Source organism: Anser anser (assembly GCF_964211835.1).
Source record: "Anser anser genome assembly, chromosome: 4".
Classification (NCBI taxonomy): Eukaryota; Metazoa; Chordata; class Aves; order Anseriformes; family Anatidae; genus Anser; species Anser anser.
In genome coordinates, this window is record NC_139724.1 from 34125583 (window position 1) to 34143719 (window position 18137).

Consider the following 18137-nt stretch of genomic DNA (forward strand, 5'->3'; position numbering starts at 1 on the left):
TCAAAATTGCATGTTGCAATATCAGTCTGTCAGTATAGTTCCAGAGGTCTTCATTCCTTTTGCATGTGCTCTGAATTCATCAGCTTCCTCCCCCATGTTTTCTTCTAAAATTTGCATCTTGCCTGTAGCTCAAGGTCTGTAAATATCTCAGATATTTGACCCTTAAGATTGTCCTGAGCTCACTGGACTTTATATTGAGTGGATGTGACATGTCCTGGCCTACCAAATAGGAAGTGCTGACAAGTTGGAAAGATAACCATCTGAGCTCACTCTATACCTCTGATATTGAAAGAAGGCGAAAACATGTTTTGGCCTCATACAGTGTGGCCTTTTTAGTAGGTTTCTTCATCCTCACTTACTCAAGCCACTGAGTATTTCACAGCAGAAAAGGCTTTTCCTCAATACAAATCTGCCCCTTGTGGTTGAAACTTGCCTTTGACTATGTTGCTGATGATCTTTGGGTTGGTCTTCTGCTGGAATTGTCATCCCAATCGTTAAAGATCCCGATAATGGATGGAGAAAATAAAGCCTCTTCATGGCCCATGTTGAGCTGATCATTTGTCTCTTGCAGAGAGAGCATGGTATTGAGCAGAAGAGTATGATTTACTAGTGATTACCCAAGGTGCAGGAATTTGAGTTGTTTCTTACTTGAATTTACCGTAGCCTGAACATGAGATTGGAGTTTTGCACATACAGTGTCCAGAAGGGCTATTGGAAAGGCAGAACTTGGTGAAGGTGTCTGAGCTATTGTGAATGTGCTAGTGAGATACTTGTAATTTTGTTTGTCCCTTAGTTTTCTTTTTAAATGTTTCAGTTATAATTGTAATGTTCTGAAGTGGCATTAACTTTTTTGAACTCTTTTGCAGTTTGTATTTCCAGTTTTATGTGATGCTCTGAGCATCTATGTTTATGTACTCGAAGGATTTCATATGTGTATTATTACTGTTTAAGGAATGCAATTTTGAGACTTTTCCTGTTCAATTTGCTTGCTCAAGTATCATTTTTTTATAAAGAGTGAGTATGAAAAGTCTGTGGGAGGCAGGAGTGAATTGCATCTTGTCTGTACTGGCGCTCCAAGTGTAGAAAGTGCTGAGAAGTTCCACTCATTTTCTGTTGTCTGCTTCCTCCCTCTCTTGCCAGTTTTTGAGGGGGAGAGAGAGAGAGTTAGAGGAACAGAAACACACACACACGTGTGTGCGCGCACACTTTCTTTTGCCTTTAAGCCATCCGGAGCTGGTTGCAGGATTTCTGCTTCTCCTGAGTAGAGGTGTAGTCTGTTACCAATAGTATGAAGTAATAAAATAAGAAGGCCATGTCAAATGCTGAGGTGAAAAAGGAGGTGGGTGCTTAGAAGGAAGCTGAAAATAAGCACTAATATGAGATTAAAAAAAACGAGTTGACTCCTTTTTAGTTCTACATATAGGAAAAGGAAAGTTTTCTCCCACAGCTTGCTTCTTTTGCAAAGAAGAATGGTATTCATTGATTTTTAGAGAGGTGAAAATAACCTTCAAGTCTTGCAATAGAATAAGTTAGTGGGAGACAGGCAAAAATAAGAAAAATGAAAGTGAAGTGAGTTACCATCAGTGCAATAGTAGTTCAAGAAACTCATTGAACTACAGTAACTATTTCCAAGAGCATTCCGACTTGACTCTACCACTAGTTGAAGGCTAGTTACCAAAAAGTTTCATGATGCTTTGAAAAAATCTGAAATATTAATGATATGCAGTGGAAATGGTTTAACACTATTTCAGTATAAAAACAGTTTTAGAACAACTTCACTTTAGAGTGCACCATTGTTTTGTGAAATCTGTTTTGGTTTAACCTACAGACGTGTTTATGTAACAGATCCCTTATATTAGCTTGTAAAACTTTTCATTGTGTTCTTTCATTTTACACTTCCAGTCCTGGAAGTGTATTTTTGAATGAGCTCATTATTTTACCAGGTACTCCTGTCATAAAGGATATCAGTGTATTTCTGTATGCTAGGTCTGTTGTACAAAATTAAGAAGTGTAGTTATTTAATTCAATTGTTTGCTTGTTTTTTACCTTGTCCCCATCCTTCCAGACTAAAATATATCATGCACTGCTTCTCTATTGCCCACACATAGTTTATAAGTGCTTATGCAGAAACATAAGGATCTTAAAGGATCTTTAACAATATTTTATTGCTAGAAACATTATTTGTTTAGACCCTTGGGGACCTTGAATAAACAATAAGGTTTCACTGCAAGGGTGCTAGACAGATGATCTATTTGCATTTTCTTTTATGTTCTTGCTAATGTCTGTAAAACTGTCAGTTTGAAGGAGCCAGTTTATCAGTGAAAGGATAAGGAAGAGATAAGTTGGTTTAGTTCCACATGTTTGAAGTAGCTACTGCACTTACCCACATGTGTGTTGTGGATGAAAAAATGCTACTGAAGTATTTTTTTTTTTTTAACTAAAGGCAGAAAAATATTAGAACAAAAAGCCATTGAGTTAATTTTTTTTAAAAAAGTGCTTTTACAAAACTGCAATTGAATACAAAAATTACTATGCATGTTAATCGCATCTAAAAAAAAAAAAGCAGCTGAAATTCTCACCTGTGATAAATCTGAGATTCACTTTTTAGTGAAATGTATCTGAGTTTGGAATGTGGATTTATGTGATGATAAGCGTGAAGAAATATCACTTTATGTAGATGCCTGACTTATGCTTTTGTCAAAATCAAATTATCAGTGCTTTTTTATGTCTGTATTTTATAGTTGATTTTAACTTAAAACTACTAGAGTTTTCCACTTACACACTTATAATTAATCTTTCTCTGTTACGCACAATTTGTTTTGATTTCTAGAAGGAAAAGTAATGCTTTCTCTGTGTTGTCAGAGACTTCCTTTACCTGTCACCATTTTTGCCAGTGCTATTGTGTGTTTGAAAAAAAATTACCTCTGACTGAGTGCATGTCTGTTTATTAGCCTCATGATAGCTATTATGGCATTTCATTGTCCTAGCAGGTGTTTTCCTTGATTCTTTTTCTAATTTTTCCTTCAATTATTTTGCTTGTGGCCTAAATACTGTAACTGACTCCTGACATTGTGCTATGCTACTAAAGCCTCATTTATTTATAATGATATTTATGATATAATGATTTAATTATAATGATAAAATGATCCTAGTTTCCTCTGTGCATTTGGTGTGGTGGGATTTTAGTTGTATATACTTTTGATGACCTTGATGTACCCAGTGCATTACTGGTCACAGATCTTATGTGTAATAAAAAGCATGGACGCATTAGATAACAAAATAGTCTGCATGGTGACTTTCTTATTTTGGAGGCTTTGGCTACAATGTCAGTTTTGTATTTTGTTGAATTTCCCAAATCAGTGTGCAGCTTTCAACATATGGGCAGTATATTGGCATAAGTCAATTATTGGACATGTGGACTTCACAGTCTTTTCAAATTAGAGGTACTTTTTTAGTGAGAGCAGAGATGCTGGGCATTAGGGAGAAAGCTGTGAATTACAGTTAAAGTTATTTAAATATAAAAGTTATCATTAAGATGAATTGTTTTCAAGTCTCAATCCAACAGGCAGTGGGGAAAAGGTGTTGTGCATATTTAGGTTACGGAAGTGTGTGTGTCAAAAAATCAATGTCAGTGGATGTGCAGTATCCCACAAACAACTTGAGTCTTTTGAACCACTGAATCATGTGGCTTGTCCCTTTCTGTGGCCTTTGTTTTCCTTTTCTGTAAAGCAGACTCTGTTCTAATTTTCAGTACATTGTTTGAATGCTTTTCCTTTGGGAATACCAAAAGTGCTTTTTGGTGATTTGACTTGGTGAAACCTGTTTTTTTTTTTTTTTCTTTAAGGCATTCTATCTATGAATGCTAGTTATCAGCAGTAGTTTAAAAGTTAAGATTGAATAATACTTGCAGAATCTAGCTATCCCCCTTGAAATTTTCAGAAATATATCTTTGTTTTGTCTTGATTATATGAACTATTTTGGAAAGAATGCACAGAAACTAAAATTCTACCTTACTTTCAGCCATTGCTTTGTTCCCTATTTTTTTGGTCCCTCATTCTGTATGGCCCACCCGAATTTCTTTCTGACCCCTTAATCCCATACAAATGTCAAAATAAGAGCTTCACGGTGAATTTAGGAAACAGGTAAGCAAATGACATTCGCAAAGATATCTCCTACCTATGAAGAAAGAAAAAGAAATAAAAAAAGAACTTCAGCATTTTGATGTATTGGTTGAATTTTCTAGTTTCTGTGTTGCCTTTGTAACAAGATTAGAGAAAAACATCTTCCCCCACACTGAAAAAATACATTCTTGGGGGCAAACTGTCTGCCACTGCTTTGGAGCAGAAGTCTGAAATTTGGCAGGAGAAATAACCACAATATTAAGGATGTGTCCTTTGCCAACCTTTTACAAATTTATTCCACTTCAGTCAAGCAGAAAGACTTGATTGTAGCGATTGACACATTTTGGTAGACATTTTCAGGATCTTAATAACATATTTCAGAAAGGTTGCATTTAGCCGAGTTCATGCCACTGCAGGTGGGGTGATCAGGATTTTTTTTTCTGTAGTTGTAGTTCTGAGAAGGGTCAGGTCTTTGCTAAGCTAGATGTGAGAACTGAAATGATTGAACTCTTTTCTTTCATGCTTCCCCCCACCACCCCACTCCAGCAGCACGGGAATCTGAAACTGGCGAGGTGAGAGGAAAGAGAATAGGACAGGGCCTTAAGTTGGGAAGAGATAGGATTGCAGATGGACTAGAAGCAGTCGTGCTCCTGGGAAATGCACAGAAATCTGTCTGCTAAGATTCATTCCTTTCTATAGTTTGGAATGCAATGCAAGATTTGTGAGTTTCACCATTCCTATCCTGTCAGCAAATATCTGTGAAATCTCTGGCTGTCTTGCTTACCCCCTCTCCATCATTGCTAATACCAATCCATACTGCAGTATGAAGTTTGTGCTTCTCTTTATATACTGAACAGAAGAACTTAGTATTTACAGATTCCTATCCTGCCGTGTACTGTCAATGTGACATAACAAAATTGTATTTTTTTTAAGCATAGGATACATAAATGACAGGCTTTTCTATCAGCCTTTGAATAATTGATGTGCCCAAGTTAATAACACGTAAATGAGGTTATACCACTGCCATTGTGCTAATGATGCTGGCAGTGCAATGGAGAATGTTGTCATAGCTGTCTTCTCCGAATCCTGGTGTGGCAAAAACTTAAACTAGACTCTTGAAAGAAGCTCAATGATTTTGTGTTCTGCCTCATTTTTAAACAAGTGTGTTACAATTTTAGGTGAAAAGTTACGGCTTTGCTGTTACTTAAAATTGGATGAGCTCTTCTGGTAACCGAACGATGTTATAAATGTTACTGTTGGCTTTATATTAGTACGTAAATTATGTTAGTAGTAGCAGTATACATTAGTACTTTAAGGGAGTATTAGGTATGTAAGACATTATGTGCGTTACCTGCTTAGGGTTGTAAGTGTTCTTATATTTATTCTGGCAGACTCATGGCTGATAAAGACAGGAGGGATCACTGCAGTTTAATCTGAGGTCCTTCAAAAAACAATCTGCAGGGCTTCCTTGAATTAGTTTCTATTTGTGCTAGAGCAAAATTTAAAAAGCTTGCTGTGGCATATCTGGTAAATATGAATGTAACTAAATAGGGATCTTCTGACACACGAAGTTTGAGGTACAGAGAAGTGCAAAGGTATACTTACTCACGCGTGTATTTTAAAACAATGGCTTCTCGAAGTTTGAGCCTGAGGCTTTAGTTTCTTGTCCAGTTTTCTAAACTCTGCCATGTTTTCCTATATAATTTATTTGTTTATTACGCCCTCTTTTAGGAAGGGGATCATCTAATTCGAAATTGCCATCTGTCCCTACAGTTTCTTCAGTGCCAGGAGATTCTGCTTCAAATATGAGGTAACTTCTTATACATCTATACCAATTCAAGGTTGCAAAAACCGATGTTCCTTTCTATGGAATTTCTGCAGCTACCTTTTTTTTTTTTTTTTTTTTGCTAATCATATGTATCTTTCTACTAGTATTACAGACAGGCTTGAACATGCTTTGGAAAAAGCTGCCCCGCTTCTGAGAGAGATTTTTGTGGATTTTGCTCCCTTTCTTTCTCGGACTCTTTTGGGTAGTCATGGGCAGGAGTTGCTGATAGAAGGTACAAGTAAGTTTCCATTGAAAAAAAAGTGACTTTTTTTGGTTTTATTTTATCTCGGAGATACACAATGTCTATTTTTAATGCTGGCTTTGCCCTGGAAGCTTTCTTCCTGCCTTCCCACGCAGTGCTGTCCACAGGATATTGCTGCATCTTCTTCCCTCTGTCTTTACTCCTCTGCCAGAGGTCATTGTCTCCTCATCTTTGCCATCCATCTGCCTGCTACCTCTTTGCCTACATCTCATCTGATAGTTTCCTATATCTCATTATGTTGGACCAACTGCTGTTATGTCTTTCTTAGTTTTCTGACTCTTCCAGGGAATTGTCTCACAGAAGCTGATGTCTGAAATAATGTGAGCATTAAAAAGAAAACTTGCTGTTAAAGTCAACACTTCAACACAGAATTAACTGTAGAGTGTAGAAAGTTCAGTATACAATGACCTTGCATTTTGACTGGGATGCTGTAATAGTGGGTCTGTTGGGAACTCTCTGCGGAGGATGTTATGGTGCATCTTTTGCATGTGAATCTGCTTCTTTCTTTTTGGTTTCTCACTGAAAGGCAGTAATGCAGGTAAGAAGAATACATTGAGAAGAATCCTCTGCCACTTCTGAGACAATGAAGATTCAAGTGTACCGCAACAATTGTGGCTCTTCCTGGTGTTGATTTTAAATGATTGAGTTTGGGATAATGGAGTTTTCTTTCTACTGGTGGTTTTTTGTCTTTTTAGAAACTAGTCTCAGTCCTGTAAAGCAGATGTTAATATCCTTAATTTAAAAAGTCATGTTTATTGCAACAATGCGCTTTTAGTAGCAAACACCAATTCTTCAGATTTCTCTTAATTGTTACATCATACAAAACTGTTTTTACCACCCATTTTTAGTTTGAAAATTGCAGTTTTTGTATCCTATTTAGTTGCATTTTCTCTGTCTTAAGATAAACATAACCTGGTTTCAAAGTATTTTGACTGTAATGTAGATTATATATATATACAGAGAGATGAATATATTGTAGTTAGGATGATCAAAAAAAACACAGCAAAAAAATGATTGGGAGAATTTGAACTGAGTAGACAAAAATAAACACACCAAACCATTTTGGGGGCCAAAAGAAAAGTCATAGACAATCTCAAAACAAAACAACATGCAAATACAAATAATAATAAGTCAAATTCATTTATAAACAGTTGAGAATATATAATATGTTACTGCTTGCGCTTCTGCTAAGGTTTAGTGTGGGGTTAAAGGTCAAAGTACTAATAAGAGTGTTTGGGATGTCTGCTGCCATGAAACAAAATGGAAACTTGATTGATAGCTGGGGGCTGAAAGGAGAATGCGCAATGGAGAAAGCAAAGGTCATAAAGCCATTTCCCTTCTCTGCATATATAATGACCCAATCCTTCAAGAAATAGCAAAATGTAGATACACTGGATTAATATAACATATGTTAAGCACACTTCTGGTCATTTTGAAATAAAAACATTTATGAAACTCTGAATATTGTAGCTAATGTATTACAATTAGTTGCATCTTTAGATGCAAAGCTTCGAATTTACAATCTTCCTCACATAGTTTTATTTTGTGCTGATAAATTAAAAAAATTAAACTGTAAGTGGTTTGTGAATTTCATCCTTCTTTGCTTGTTGAGACGCTTCTAATCTATTGTACTTTGCAATATTTTGTGTTAACAAATGATGCTATATAAGCATGTGTTTATGTCTAATATTTTTTTCTTTTTCTAGGTCTCGTGTGTATGAAATCTAGCAGTTCAGTTGTGGAGCTAGTGATGCTTCTTTGCTCTCAGGTGAGATTTACATAGTGTTTGAATTGCAGTCTTTGAGCACAATGGGAATTGCAGTTGAAATTTTAAGACTGTGTAATTATTTAAAAAAGGTTGCATGCAAGGCCTTATTGACTTCCTAAAAAGTTTTCTGATACTAATTGTGACTATTGGGTAGGAAAGAGAAGACACTAAGGGTTTTATGTTACCTTACTGTTGAGCGTTTACATAACCTCGATGTCGGTATGCCGACATAATTCTATGCTGTCATTTTTGTAAGATAAAATAGGATCAATAAAATATTAAGGGTATAGAACCAGATTGATTTCTGTGTCTTGGCATGTTGAATCCTCTGGGATGAGTAGAATTTTTCCTTTTGTGTCGAGGTTATGAAATGAGTGATAAATACTTTTGAAACCGTGTCATTCTTAATTGATATGACAGGTAATAAGAATTTGAGAAAAATATAAGAAAACAGTCCTGGTTGTCAGCTGTTTGGGGCTTCCTACGTTCCTAAAAGCAAAGTGGTTTTAGATACTTAAGAACCTGAAAATCGCCTCTACTTGTGCATAGAAAATAAACACCCTGAGGAACTTTCTTAAAATTGTGATGAAGGAATTAATTGGGTTTTCTTTTGGGTTATTTCTTTCTTTTTTTTTTTTTTTTGTAATTAAATGGAAGAATGTTTTTATTGAGCCTTTCTTTTGGTGCCTTAAAAATGATACCTTTCTGGTAGTAAATTCCCCTACTTAAAACTTTAAAATAGCCTTTTTTAATGGGAATGGTATTGGTCTAGAGGTCAAGGGTTCTGACCCATTTCAAAACCTTTGACCTTCATTTACAACCCTTATGGTTTGCTTGCCTGACGAATAAGGATAATGCAAAATTAATGTTTCTTCACATCGATTTATTCGTTTTAGTGCCTATATTGCCAAATTTATTTAGAGTGTGCTGATAGACATTTCATGAATACAAATGAAAGAATCATAGAAGGTGTGAAAAATCAATAGTCTGCATTGTCAATAAAATGCAATAAGAACAATTACTTCTGGAGATTACACCTAATAGATTTTTACAATGAACTAGTGAAGAGTAGTTATGTTTTCCAGTGAGCTTATTACTAATGAACGTATGTAGAACTTTGCTTATCTAGTTTTCCATCTTCCACAGAAAAAAAGTAGTTTTACTCTGAAAGGAATTTAATATTCCTCCTGGAACTTCTGGAATTTAGTTATTTTACATATTGTCAAGTGGACATTGTTCACAACTTCTAGAATATGAATTTGCTGCTGATATAAGCCAAAAAAAGAATCCTTGCTACCAGGAAATTCATATGCAAGTTTTAATATTAATTTATTAATGTGCTAGAGTAAAACTAATCTGAGTACTAAATATGTGTCTGACAGCTTGGTGTTAGCATTTTAAAAATTAGGTTTTGGTATGCTTGCTGCTTGTTTCAATAATTAGTGGTTGACTTTTTCTTTTTTTTTTTGGTAGGGTAATCTAATCTTTTAAAAATCGTGTTTTGCTCTGTACTGTATGTCACTTGTTTGGTTTTGGGAAGTGGAAAGGATAAGGAATAAATGACGTGCTCTAATGCATCTATTTGTCATACGTGTCACAGTGCCACTTAATACTAATCTAATCAAATTGAGGATATAGTGATTGCTTAGCAGTGCTAGTTTTAGAGACTTGAGGTTGTTCTTTGTGAAATAGTAGAAATAAACCAATAAAGTCACAAAGACCTGGAAGTCTTTTTAGAGTTGCATAGCAGCTGTAATTTTTGGCGCAATATGAAAAATGACGTGAGAAATGAATCTGAAATTAGCTCCAGATGTATACAGATTGTTCTGGGGTGATAATTACATTTTTCACTTTGAATTTTCCTAATTCAAAGAGGTCAGGATGGCAATCACAGAAGTGATTTATTTTGTTAAGAAGTGAACTGTCTTTTGCTACATGAAAGCCTGAGAGATATGAAATTGAATTTCAAGATGACATTTTACAGATACTAGGAGGAGATGGGGTTGAGCTTGATTGATTTTTTTTCTTTTTCTTTTTTTTTTTTCTCTTTTGGCCAAAGATAGGGTGGGAAGTGAAGTGATATCCTTTTGCTAAAATTTTAATTAATTTTCAAGAGGAGATGGAGAGGATGAAGTGCCAAAGATCAAAAGATCAGGTCAAAAACTAGTTTTTAATCACATAAATAATGTGCCATAGTTCCAAAGTAAGTATCTGCAAATTTGATTTAAAACTTCACAAATTTGTCAGCCATCATATTGTGAAATTGAAAGACTGCTCTGATTAATAACTTTGGTGTTTTTGTTAACCTCTTTCTGAAAATTAGTTTTAAACATTGTATATGTGTAGTAAGCACTTGGTTTGTTTTTCTAAAAGATGTTGATTTAGATTTATGACTGGAATATTTTCTTCTTTCTCAGAAGTGCAAAATAAAATAATAAAATCTCACAAGTAATTTTTTCCCCATAAAAATGAAAAAATGAAACTCGCAGGTGAAGTGATGAAAAAAATCAAGATGATGAGAGTTCTATGAAATTGTTACACCCTGCTCAGACCCTTTCTTGTTTAAATTTTGTGTATGCAAGCATTTGGAAAAAGTGTACTGCTTCCGTGTTTTGGTTTTGTGTTTATATTTTGACTCATTGTTTTATGGTTTACACAAAGTAAAAGGAGAAACAGGTGGTTTGAAATACAGACAAAAGGCTTTTTCTAAGACAAAAAAAAGTTGTGTTGTTTTGATAGACACACTACATTTTGAGACATGTGTCTGTGTGTATACTTACATTTATATAAATCTATCAAAACATAAAGAAATCCTTCATTTAATATTACTGCAAAGTGTTCCTGCTTATTTGACATTAATATCATTTTTGAAAGAATCGACGTTGCATTCAAGGCCACTTTATAAACGCGTTGTGTTGCTCATCCTAATTCAGTCTGACACACATTCCAATAACACTACCTCCCTTCTAGGGTTTAAAACTAAATTTATGGCTGAGCATTGTGAAGTGCATCATTTAAAAATGGTTTCAACCCAAAACATCTAATAAATAAATAATGTGTATGGCTACTCAGTAGCAGACTTTCCAGACTAGAAATCATTCCATCGGATACTCAACAGTCCACTATCGGAGAGGGCTGTCAGATAAATCTTATAGTAGCTGCACTCATGTCCTGTAAATCACATGTTATTGTCTGAGCCTTCTGCCAGGTCATCTATTCTTTTCCCATTTATCAGAAATGCATACAGTACAGTGAACCTAGAAGCACCATCTAGTCTGGCCTGGCATTCTGTTGAGGTAATTAAACCAGCCAAAAGAGTGAAGACCTGTGTCTACTATCCCTTTTAAATAAGTGACGTCAGGATGTTAAAGATGCTCACCTGCTATTGTGAGACAAGGTTTCTGCACGGGGAAACTGTGATATCATCCTTGAAAAAAGCATTTTCATCTAAAATGACTCTTGCTCAATGCCCTAAAACTCAAAGGGGCACATGTGAATGAGTGTGTGTTTATCCATAAAGTAAATTTCCTACTGTGCATCCTTTCATTTGTCAGCTTTTTCCTTGAAATACTTAACTGAAATGGGAAAAACTGTTTTCTTCCATACTCTCATGGAGTTTCTAAAAAAAAAATAATTCTCCATTACTCACATACATGAAATGTTCATCCTATTATTGTAGATCCAAGGTGAAAAGGTACGAAAATAGGTGAAGGAAGTTTGGTTTTTTTCCCTGATGCCTTTGAATTTATAGAATTTTCGGCTCTTGAAAAATTCTTCATCCTTTTTTCTGTAGTAAATCAACTGAATTGTCACTGAAATATATTTAAGAGAACTAACTAGGTTCTTGTTGGATACATATTTTACTTGAGAGCTTTTTACTACTGCATCTAAATTTTCTAGCCCATAATCTTCCACTAACTGGCTCCAGTACTGTTCTGCTATTGTAAAATTTTCTAAAATAGGTGGAAAGCCACCCAACCTTTATAGAAGTTTGGCAAATAAAAATTAACAAAAACTGCATAATGTTTTATGATAACAGCAACCCTCCCACACACACACAGACACACCCTACTTGCTGGTTCAGTGTAGAAAAGCTGTGTGGTTCCTCCCTCTTCTGGCCTCTGTTGTTTCAAAGGGGTTAAGGACACATCCTTAACAGGTGATGGGATTTAGAAAACCAAGACCAATGCTTTAATACATTTAATCTCTAGGTATTTTATCTTCTGGAAATATGTATGTGGTGTATTGCAATACAACCACATAACTGAGCTGCTAGATTTATATTTGGCCTTGATAAAGTACATCTTTCATTGAGGAGATGTAAGAGGGAAGCATAAACTCTGATGCTCCAGAAGTTTGTGTGCAAGTATAGCATCTGTTCATATGGTTCAACGAAAGATGATTACAGTTGAATATGTCATGTGCTGTGCTGATAGTTTTGGGGATTATTATTATATTTTTTGAAGAGGAAAGCATGATTCAAGGCTGTGTGCCTTAACATAAGGCAGAAAATAGGAAAAGAAACTGATCAGTAGCATTAAAGCAGAAGAAGGAATTATAATTATTTAAACAATATCAACATGTGCCACACAATCATGTACCTGTGAACAAACAATAGGATTTTGTGTTTCCCCCAAGGAAGCATGATATAATGGTAGTTAAGATTTTGATTTTCATCACACTTGTTGCACACCATCCCCCTCCTTCACCCTGGTACTTGGATGTTTGTAAAATTTCACATGATCTTAAGGCTTTCCTGGGTATTCTGTACTTGGAATTAAGCTTTGTATCAATGATCCAATTTCATTACCTCAGGAATGGATTTCTGCAGTGTACTAAAAATTGGTAAGCCTCTGAATTATTTGGAGACTTTAGCTGATGTAGATGTCTGGTTTTAGGTTTTTGTTACGTCCAGAGAGAACGTATTGTGGTGATGCACTGTGATCTGCACTGGTTCGTAATTTACTTCTGAGTGCAATTCCATGTGATGGATAGTCATAGAGATCACTGTGAAGTTTTAGCTGAATTGGGTAGAGGTTATCTAACGGGCTATATCGGTATGATACCGTGGCAGCTGAAATCAACAGAAGCACCAAAACTCTAACAATATATTGGTTTAGTTATTAAGAGAATAAATGCTGTTTGAATGTTTGTGACCCACCATTTAGGTGATGACATTTTAATCAAGATGATATTTTTCCATCTAATTACTTTGTGTTCTAATAGCTGAAAATTAGTTTAAAGGGATCTAATAATCCTTTAGACTCATGATCTGAAAAATGTATTTATTTTGGTACAGAAGGCAGATTTTGTAGGAAATTTTGCAGCCAAATGACCTTATATTGATTTTAATACATTTTAATTTCACTTTAAGGCCACTTAGAATCTATAGCAGTTAATCTAGTTCTTTGAAGCAGCATGGCTTTATCTTTGTGTCTTTTTCTTATTAAAGATTACAGTCTGGATAGTATAATTCTGGTAAGAATGAATGATGAATGCAGCTATATTTGTGTAAAAACAAACAAACCCTAACCTTGAGTAATAAATTGATTTTGTGATAAAATACTTAGAAACATAACTTTATTAGGCAAATAGAAAGGATTAACGCCGTGACAAATAAAAAGTAGAAAAAAGGACTTCCAAAAGTCTAAATGGATAAGTTCAGGAGAAGGTGCTCTGTGAGTTGTGTCCATAGGTGTTTGCCTTTTGTTAACTTTCTTTGCAAAGATGTGAAGTATTCAGTGTTTCCAGTTTAGTATGAGAGTAGTGCTCTGAGGTGCACAAAAATATTCATTTCCCACAGGTGCGTTGTGGGTAAACATGTTGTATGTTTATTAGCTTGTGTTATTCTGAAGAATTTGAACATTTAAACAATATCTGCTAGCCTAGCCTTCTGTAGAGATGAGCTAGCTGTGGAAGGAAGCAAGAGTATTCAAAGTGATAGAATCGTATCATAGAATCACAGAATGGTTTGGGTTGGAAGGGACATTAAAGATGAGCCAGTTCCAACCCCCTGCCATGGACAGGGATGCCACCCACTAGATCAGGTTGCCCAGGGCCTCATATAACCTGGCCTTGAACACCCTCCAGGGATGGGGCATCCACAGCTTCTCTGGGCAACCTGTTCCAGTGCCTCAGATGAGTGAAGAATTTCGTCCTAACTTCTAATCTAAATCTCCCCTCTTTTAGTTGAAAACCATTTCCCCTTGCCCTGTCATTATCTGACCGAGCAAAAAGTTGCTCTCCATCGTTTTTTATAAGCCCCCTTTAAATACTGAAAGGCTTCCATAAGGTCTCCCCAGAGAGAGTCTTCTCTTCTCCAGGCTGAACAGCCCCAGCTCTCTCAGCTTTTCTTCATAGGAGAGGTGCTCCAGCCCTCTCATCATCCTTGTGGCCCTCCTCTGGACCCACTTGAACAGCTCCACATCCTTCTTGTGCTGGGGGCCCCAGACTTGGACACAGCACTCCAGCCTACCAAGGGCAGAGCAGACGAGCACAATCACTTCCCTCTTCCCTGCTGGCTACTCCTCTGGTAAGGCAGCCCAGGATGCAGTTGGCCTTCTGGGCTGCAAGCACACACTGCTGGCTCATGTCGAGCATTTGTCCACCAGAACCCACGAGTCCTTCTCTGCAGGGCTGCTCTCAATGAGTTCTTCTCCCAGTCTGCCCTCGTGTCTGGGATTGCCCTGACCTAGTTGCAGCACCTTGTGCTTTGGCTTGCTGGACATCATTAGGTTCATATGGGCCTATTTCTCAAGCTTGTCCAGGTCCCTCTAAATGGCTTCCCTTCCTTCTGTTGTATTGACTGCACCAATCAGCTTGGTGTCATCTGCAAACTTGCTGAGGGTGCACTCGATCCCATTGTCTATGTCATTGATGAAGATATTAAAAAGTACCAGTCCCAAGACAGACCCCTGAGTCATCTTATTCTGCTATTGTTTATCTAGATTCTGAAGCTGCCTTAGATCTACTTCATACCAAGTTGAGTTAGGCGTATTATAAAGCATGTTATTAGTTGTTACGCAGGTCGAAGTAGGAACATTCCTAATGCAATTTTGTAACAAATATTGCACGGCCAGTGTAACTGGCATACAAAATGGAAGATTCTTATTCTATCTTTATAATGCTGTTGTACGGAAGGTATTAGGAAATGTCTGGTGAGCTTTATGTACAGTCTACTTCAGGATATTTTCAGTCAAGTGATTTTATATTGGAAACTATTTCCTTTTCAAAAAAACTCTTCTTGTTATTTACCCCTTTCAGTGTGTATTTTTATCTCCAATCACTTGGTTTTCCAGGATAGAGACTGATCAAAGCTAGGTAGAGTGGAAGATGGATCCCACAGAGTAGCCAGTGACCATGCTATCAGTGCTGTCCTCCCATAGAAAAGACTTGCACTTTAATTAATATTTCAAGTAATAGTTGTTGTTATCATCAAGCAGAATAGTCAGTCAGAGGAAAAATTTGAACAGAAACTCCCAAAGAAGTTGGTAGTCCAAAAGCTTAAGGGCATTCACCTGGCAATGTGGAAGATTCCAGTTTAGAAAGAAATTAAACTCTTTCAGTGTGTAAAATCAACATTGTGATTCATCTGCTTTGTCCTCAGTTATACTTTCCACCTTTGGTTATGATTTATGAAGACATTCTGTTCTTCTCTGTAAGGTGTTGGGGATAAAGCTGAGGGTTTCTGCATTCTTCTGCATTACAAGGTACTTGATATCGACACAGAGAGCTGTGTGGTGAATGGTCAGTCACAGCTTTAGCTGTGGAATCTAGACTCCCTTAAGCATAGTCCTTTGGTGCTTGGATTTTAGATACTGTCCTGTCAGTAAGTTTTCTTTTAGCAAAACAAAGTTAAAATAGCAATCTGCCTAGATCCCTTGGATTCTCTGTTATGCTTTGTGTATCTGCGTATTTGTAAACACAGTATAGCTTCTTTCTTTCCTGAGTTCTCATAAAATCATTCTGAACAAATTTCCTACATCTCTGAGAATGTCACTTTGGGTGCTGAACTTTCATAGTTGGTATATATCATTGAGCAGGGTACTTGGAATAATTACAAAAGGATTACGTATGCTAAAGATATTTTGCTGCTTGCTTCATTGAACTGTGTTATATGTTTTAAATGTTTGAAACTGGATGCCAGCTTGGTAGATAACTGTCTGAAGTGCAATTTTGATAAGATTTAAATAAATAGAAACGGCTGGAAATCCTTTCCTTTGAACTGGAGTATGTTGAAATTACATTTGGAATTAACTATGGATATTTTTTTTCTGATGTAAGTGCTGCATAGATTTAGAATCCGCAGGAGAAAAAAGGGTTAATGCATTTTTTCCTCTTGGAAGTTCACTCCTACTTCGATTTCCCATTGCTTTCTTAATTGTTTGAAACATGCATTGCTTATAATTGCCTGCAATATTTAACCTATCTGATTCAATGAAATTGCTTGAAGAGCCATTCTAACCTGTTTAAATAGGAATTTCATAAAAGGACTTTTTCATAATAATCACTAAGCTTTGCACTTCGTGGATCCCACATTAGTTTGCTACACTTAAGATATGTTCAAGCTCTGTCTTTATTCTTAGTTGTAGTTGCTGGCTTCAGGAATAATATGTTTTGTTAGCTCTTAGTATGGCTTACAGGACTCTAAAACCTCTGTGTCCATCACTGCCAAGTTTTTTTTTTTTAAAAATAAACTAATAGAGGGAATGGTTTCTTTCATAAGTCTGTGAAGTGGGTGTATATTGACAGTTTGCTTAGTAATAGAAATCAAAGAAGTGTATAATTTAAACTAATCTGTTGCTTTGAGTATGGAAAAAGATTAGAATGTATTGGGAATGATTTGTCAATACTGTATGAATAGTAAGTGGCATATTTTTGACTTGATGCAATAAGCGCTTTTTAGTTGTATCCCGACAAGTAGTGGTCACAGTAGTTAAAATGCACAAGATACTGCTTTGGCTTTATCTCCTTATATCTTTCCATAATTCTTAGTCTAGGAGATGCTTTAAAGGTTTCCTCACTCCCCAATTTAGAGACAGAATATATGATGTGGAATTTTAAGGTGAGTAAAATCTATGATGTGTTACATTTAGCATGTGGAAAACAGAACAGTATATGATCTTTGTCATACTTGTATTAAATGGGATACGTGTTTGTGCATATTAGATATAAATAATCACGAAAGCAATAGAAATGGCTTCCTAATAAAAAATCACTTTCTGTAGACCTACTTATGACCCATTTGGAAAATGCCCTATGTAATTTTCAGCAACTTTACTTTGAAGTACTTAATAAAAGCAGGCTATGAGACTGAGAAGGTAAGTGTGAAAGAACTGTTGTTTTTTATTCTATACTACATTGCAGTTTTTTGGAAAGTGAGTGAGTTTTGGGGTTTTGAACAAAAATAAGAAGTATATGTAAGGAAGTTGGCATGCGTGCTAAATATTCAACTGAGAAGGTGTATAGACAGGTAGAAGTGGATAGGTGTAGTAAAGCCATGATGTTTTGGTGTGGATTTACATGATGCATTATTTCTCAGGACAATACACTCGTCAGCATGACTTGCAGACTTCGGATAGAGGGAAACGTAGAAGGTAGGGTTAAAAAAAGCACAAAAGCCCTCTTAGAAATAGTTTGCCATACTGGAAGAGAAGGAGATGAACTTTCCTAAGGTCATCTTACTAAAATGTAAGTCTTACCATCAGTAAAGTGCTGGGGGAAAAAAAGGAATTCCACCTCTTTCCTCCCCTTCTCCCCCCCGCCTTTTTTTTGGTGATATATGCTTATATACATATATATGCACACTATCATTAGTGGTTGTTTTGTAGGCTTTTCAGATGATGCAGACTCTTACTGGGAAAATTTCTCTTATCAAATGAAAATTACTTGAATTTGGTCAGGAATCCAGGCTGTGGTGTTAATGGCAATTTAATAGCAAACATGTCCACTACAGCTAAATATATTAGCCTTTAGAATTTAAAACTAGGCTGAAAGTATGATTAATGTATAATTTTTTTTCTGTTCAGGGAGGAGAGAGGATATTGTAACTTAAATGTGAATTTTGGGGGTCTGAGAGGGGAACAGGTCAGTTTCATCTCCCCGAATGTACACTGCTGCAGATGTTCAAAAGTAAGGGAACATAATTTAGCTACAGAA

General features: G+C 36.0%; 1 protein-coding gene across 3 annotated transcripts in view; it reads left to right on the forward strand.

The window, feature by feature from the left end:
- Window positions 1-18137, forward strand: part of LRBA (LPS responsive beige-like anchor protein) — a 397026-nt gene that overhangs the window by 97288 nt on the left and 281601 nt on the right. For 2 of the 3 annotated variants that reach the window (XM_083836333.1, XM_083836331.1), the window contains 3 exons: window positions 5853-5931; window positions 6054-6187; window positions 7918-7979. In XM_083836333.1, the coding sequence (XP_083692459.1) occupies window positions 5853-5931; window positions 6054-6187; window positions 7918-7979 (275 nt within the window). The remainder of the gene's footprint in view (window positions 1-5852; window positions 5932-6053; window positions 6188-7917; window positions 7980-18137) is intronic. The other variant, XM_083836332.1, reaches the window with a different exon arrangement.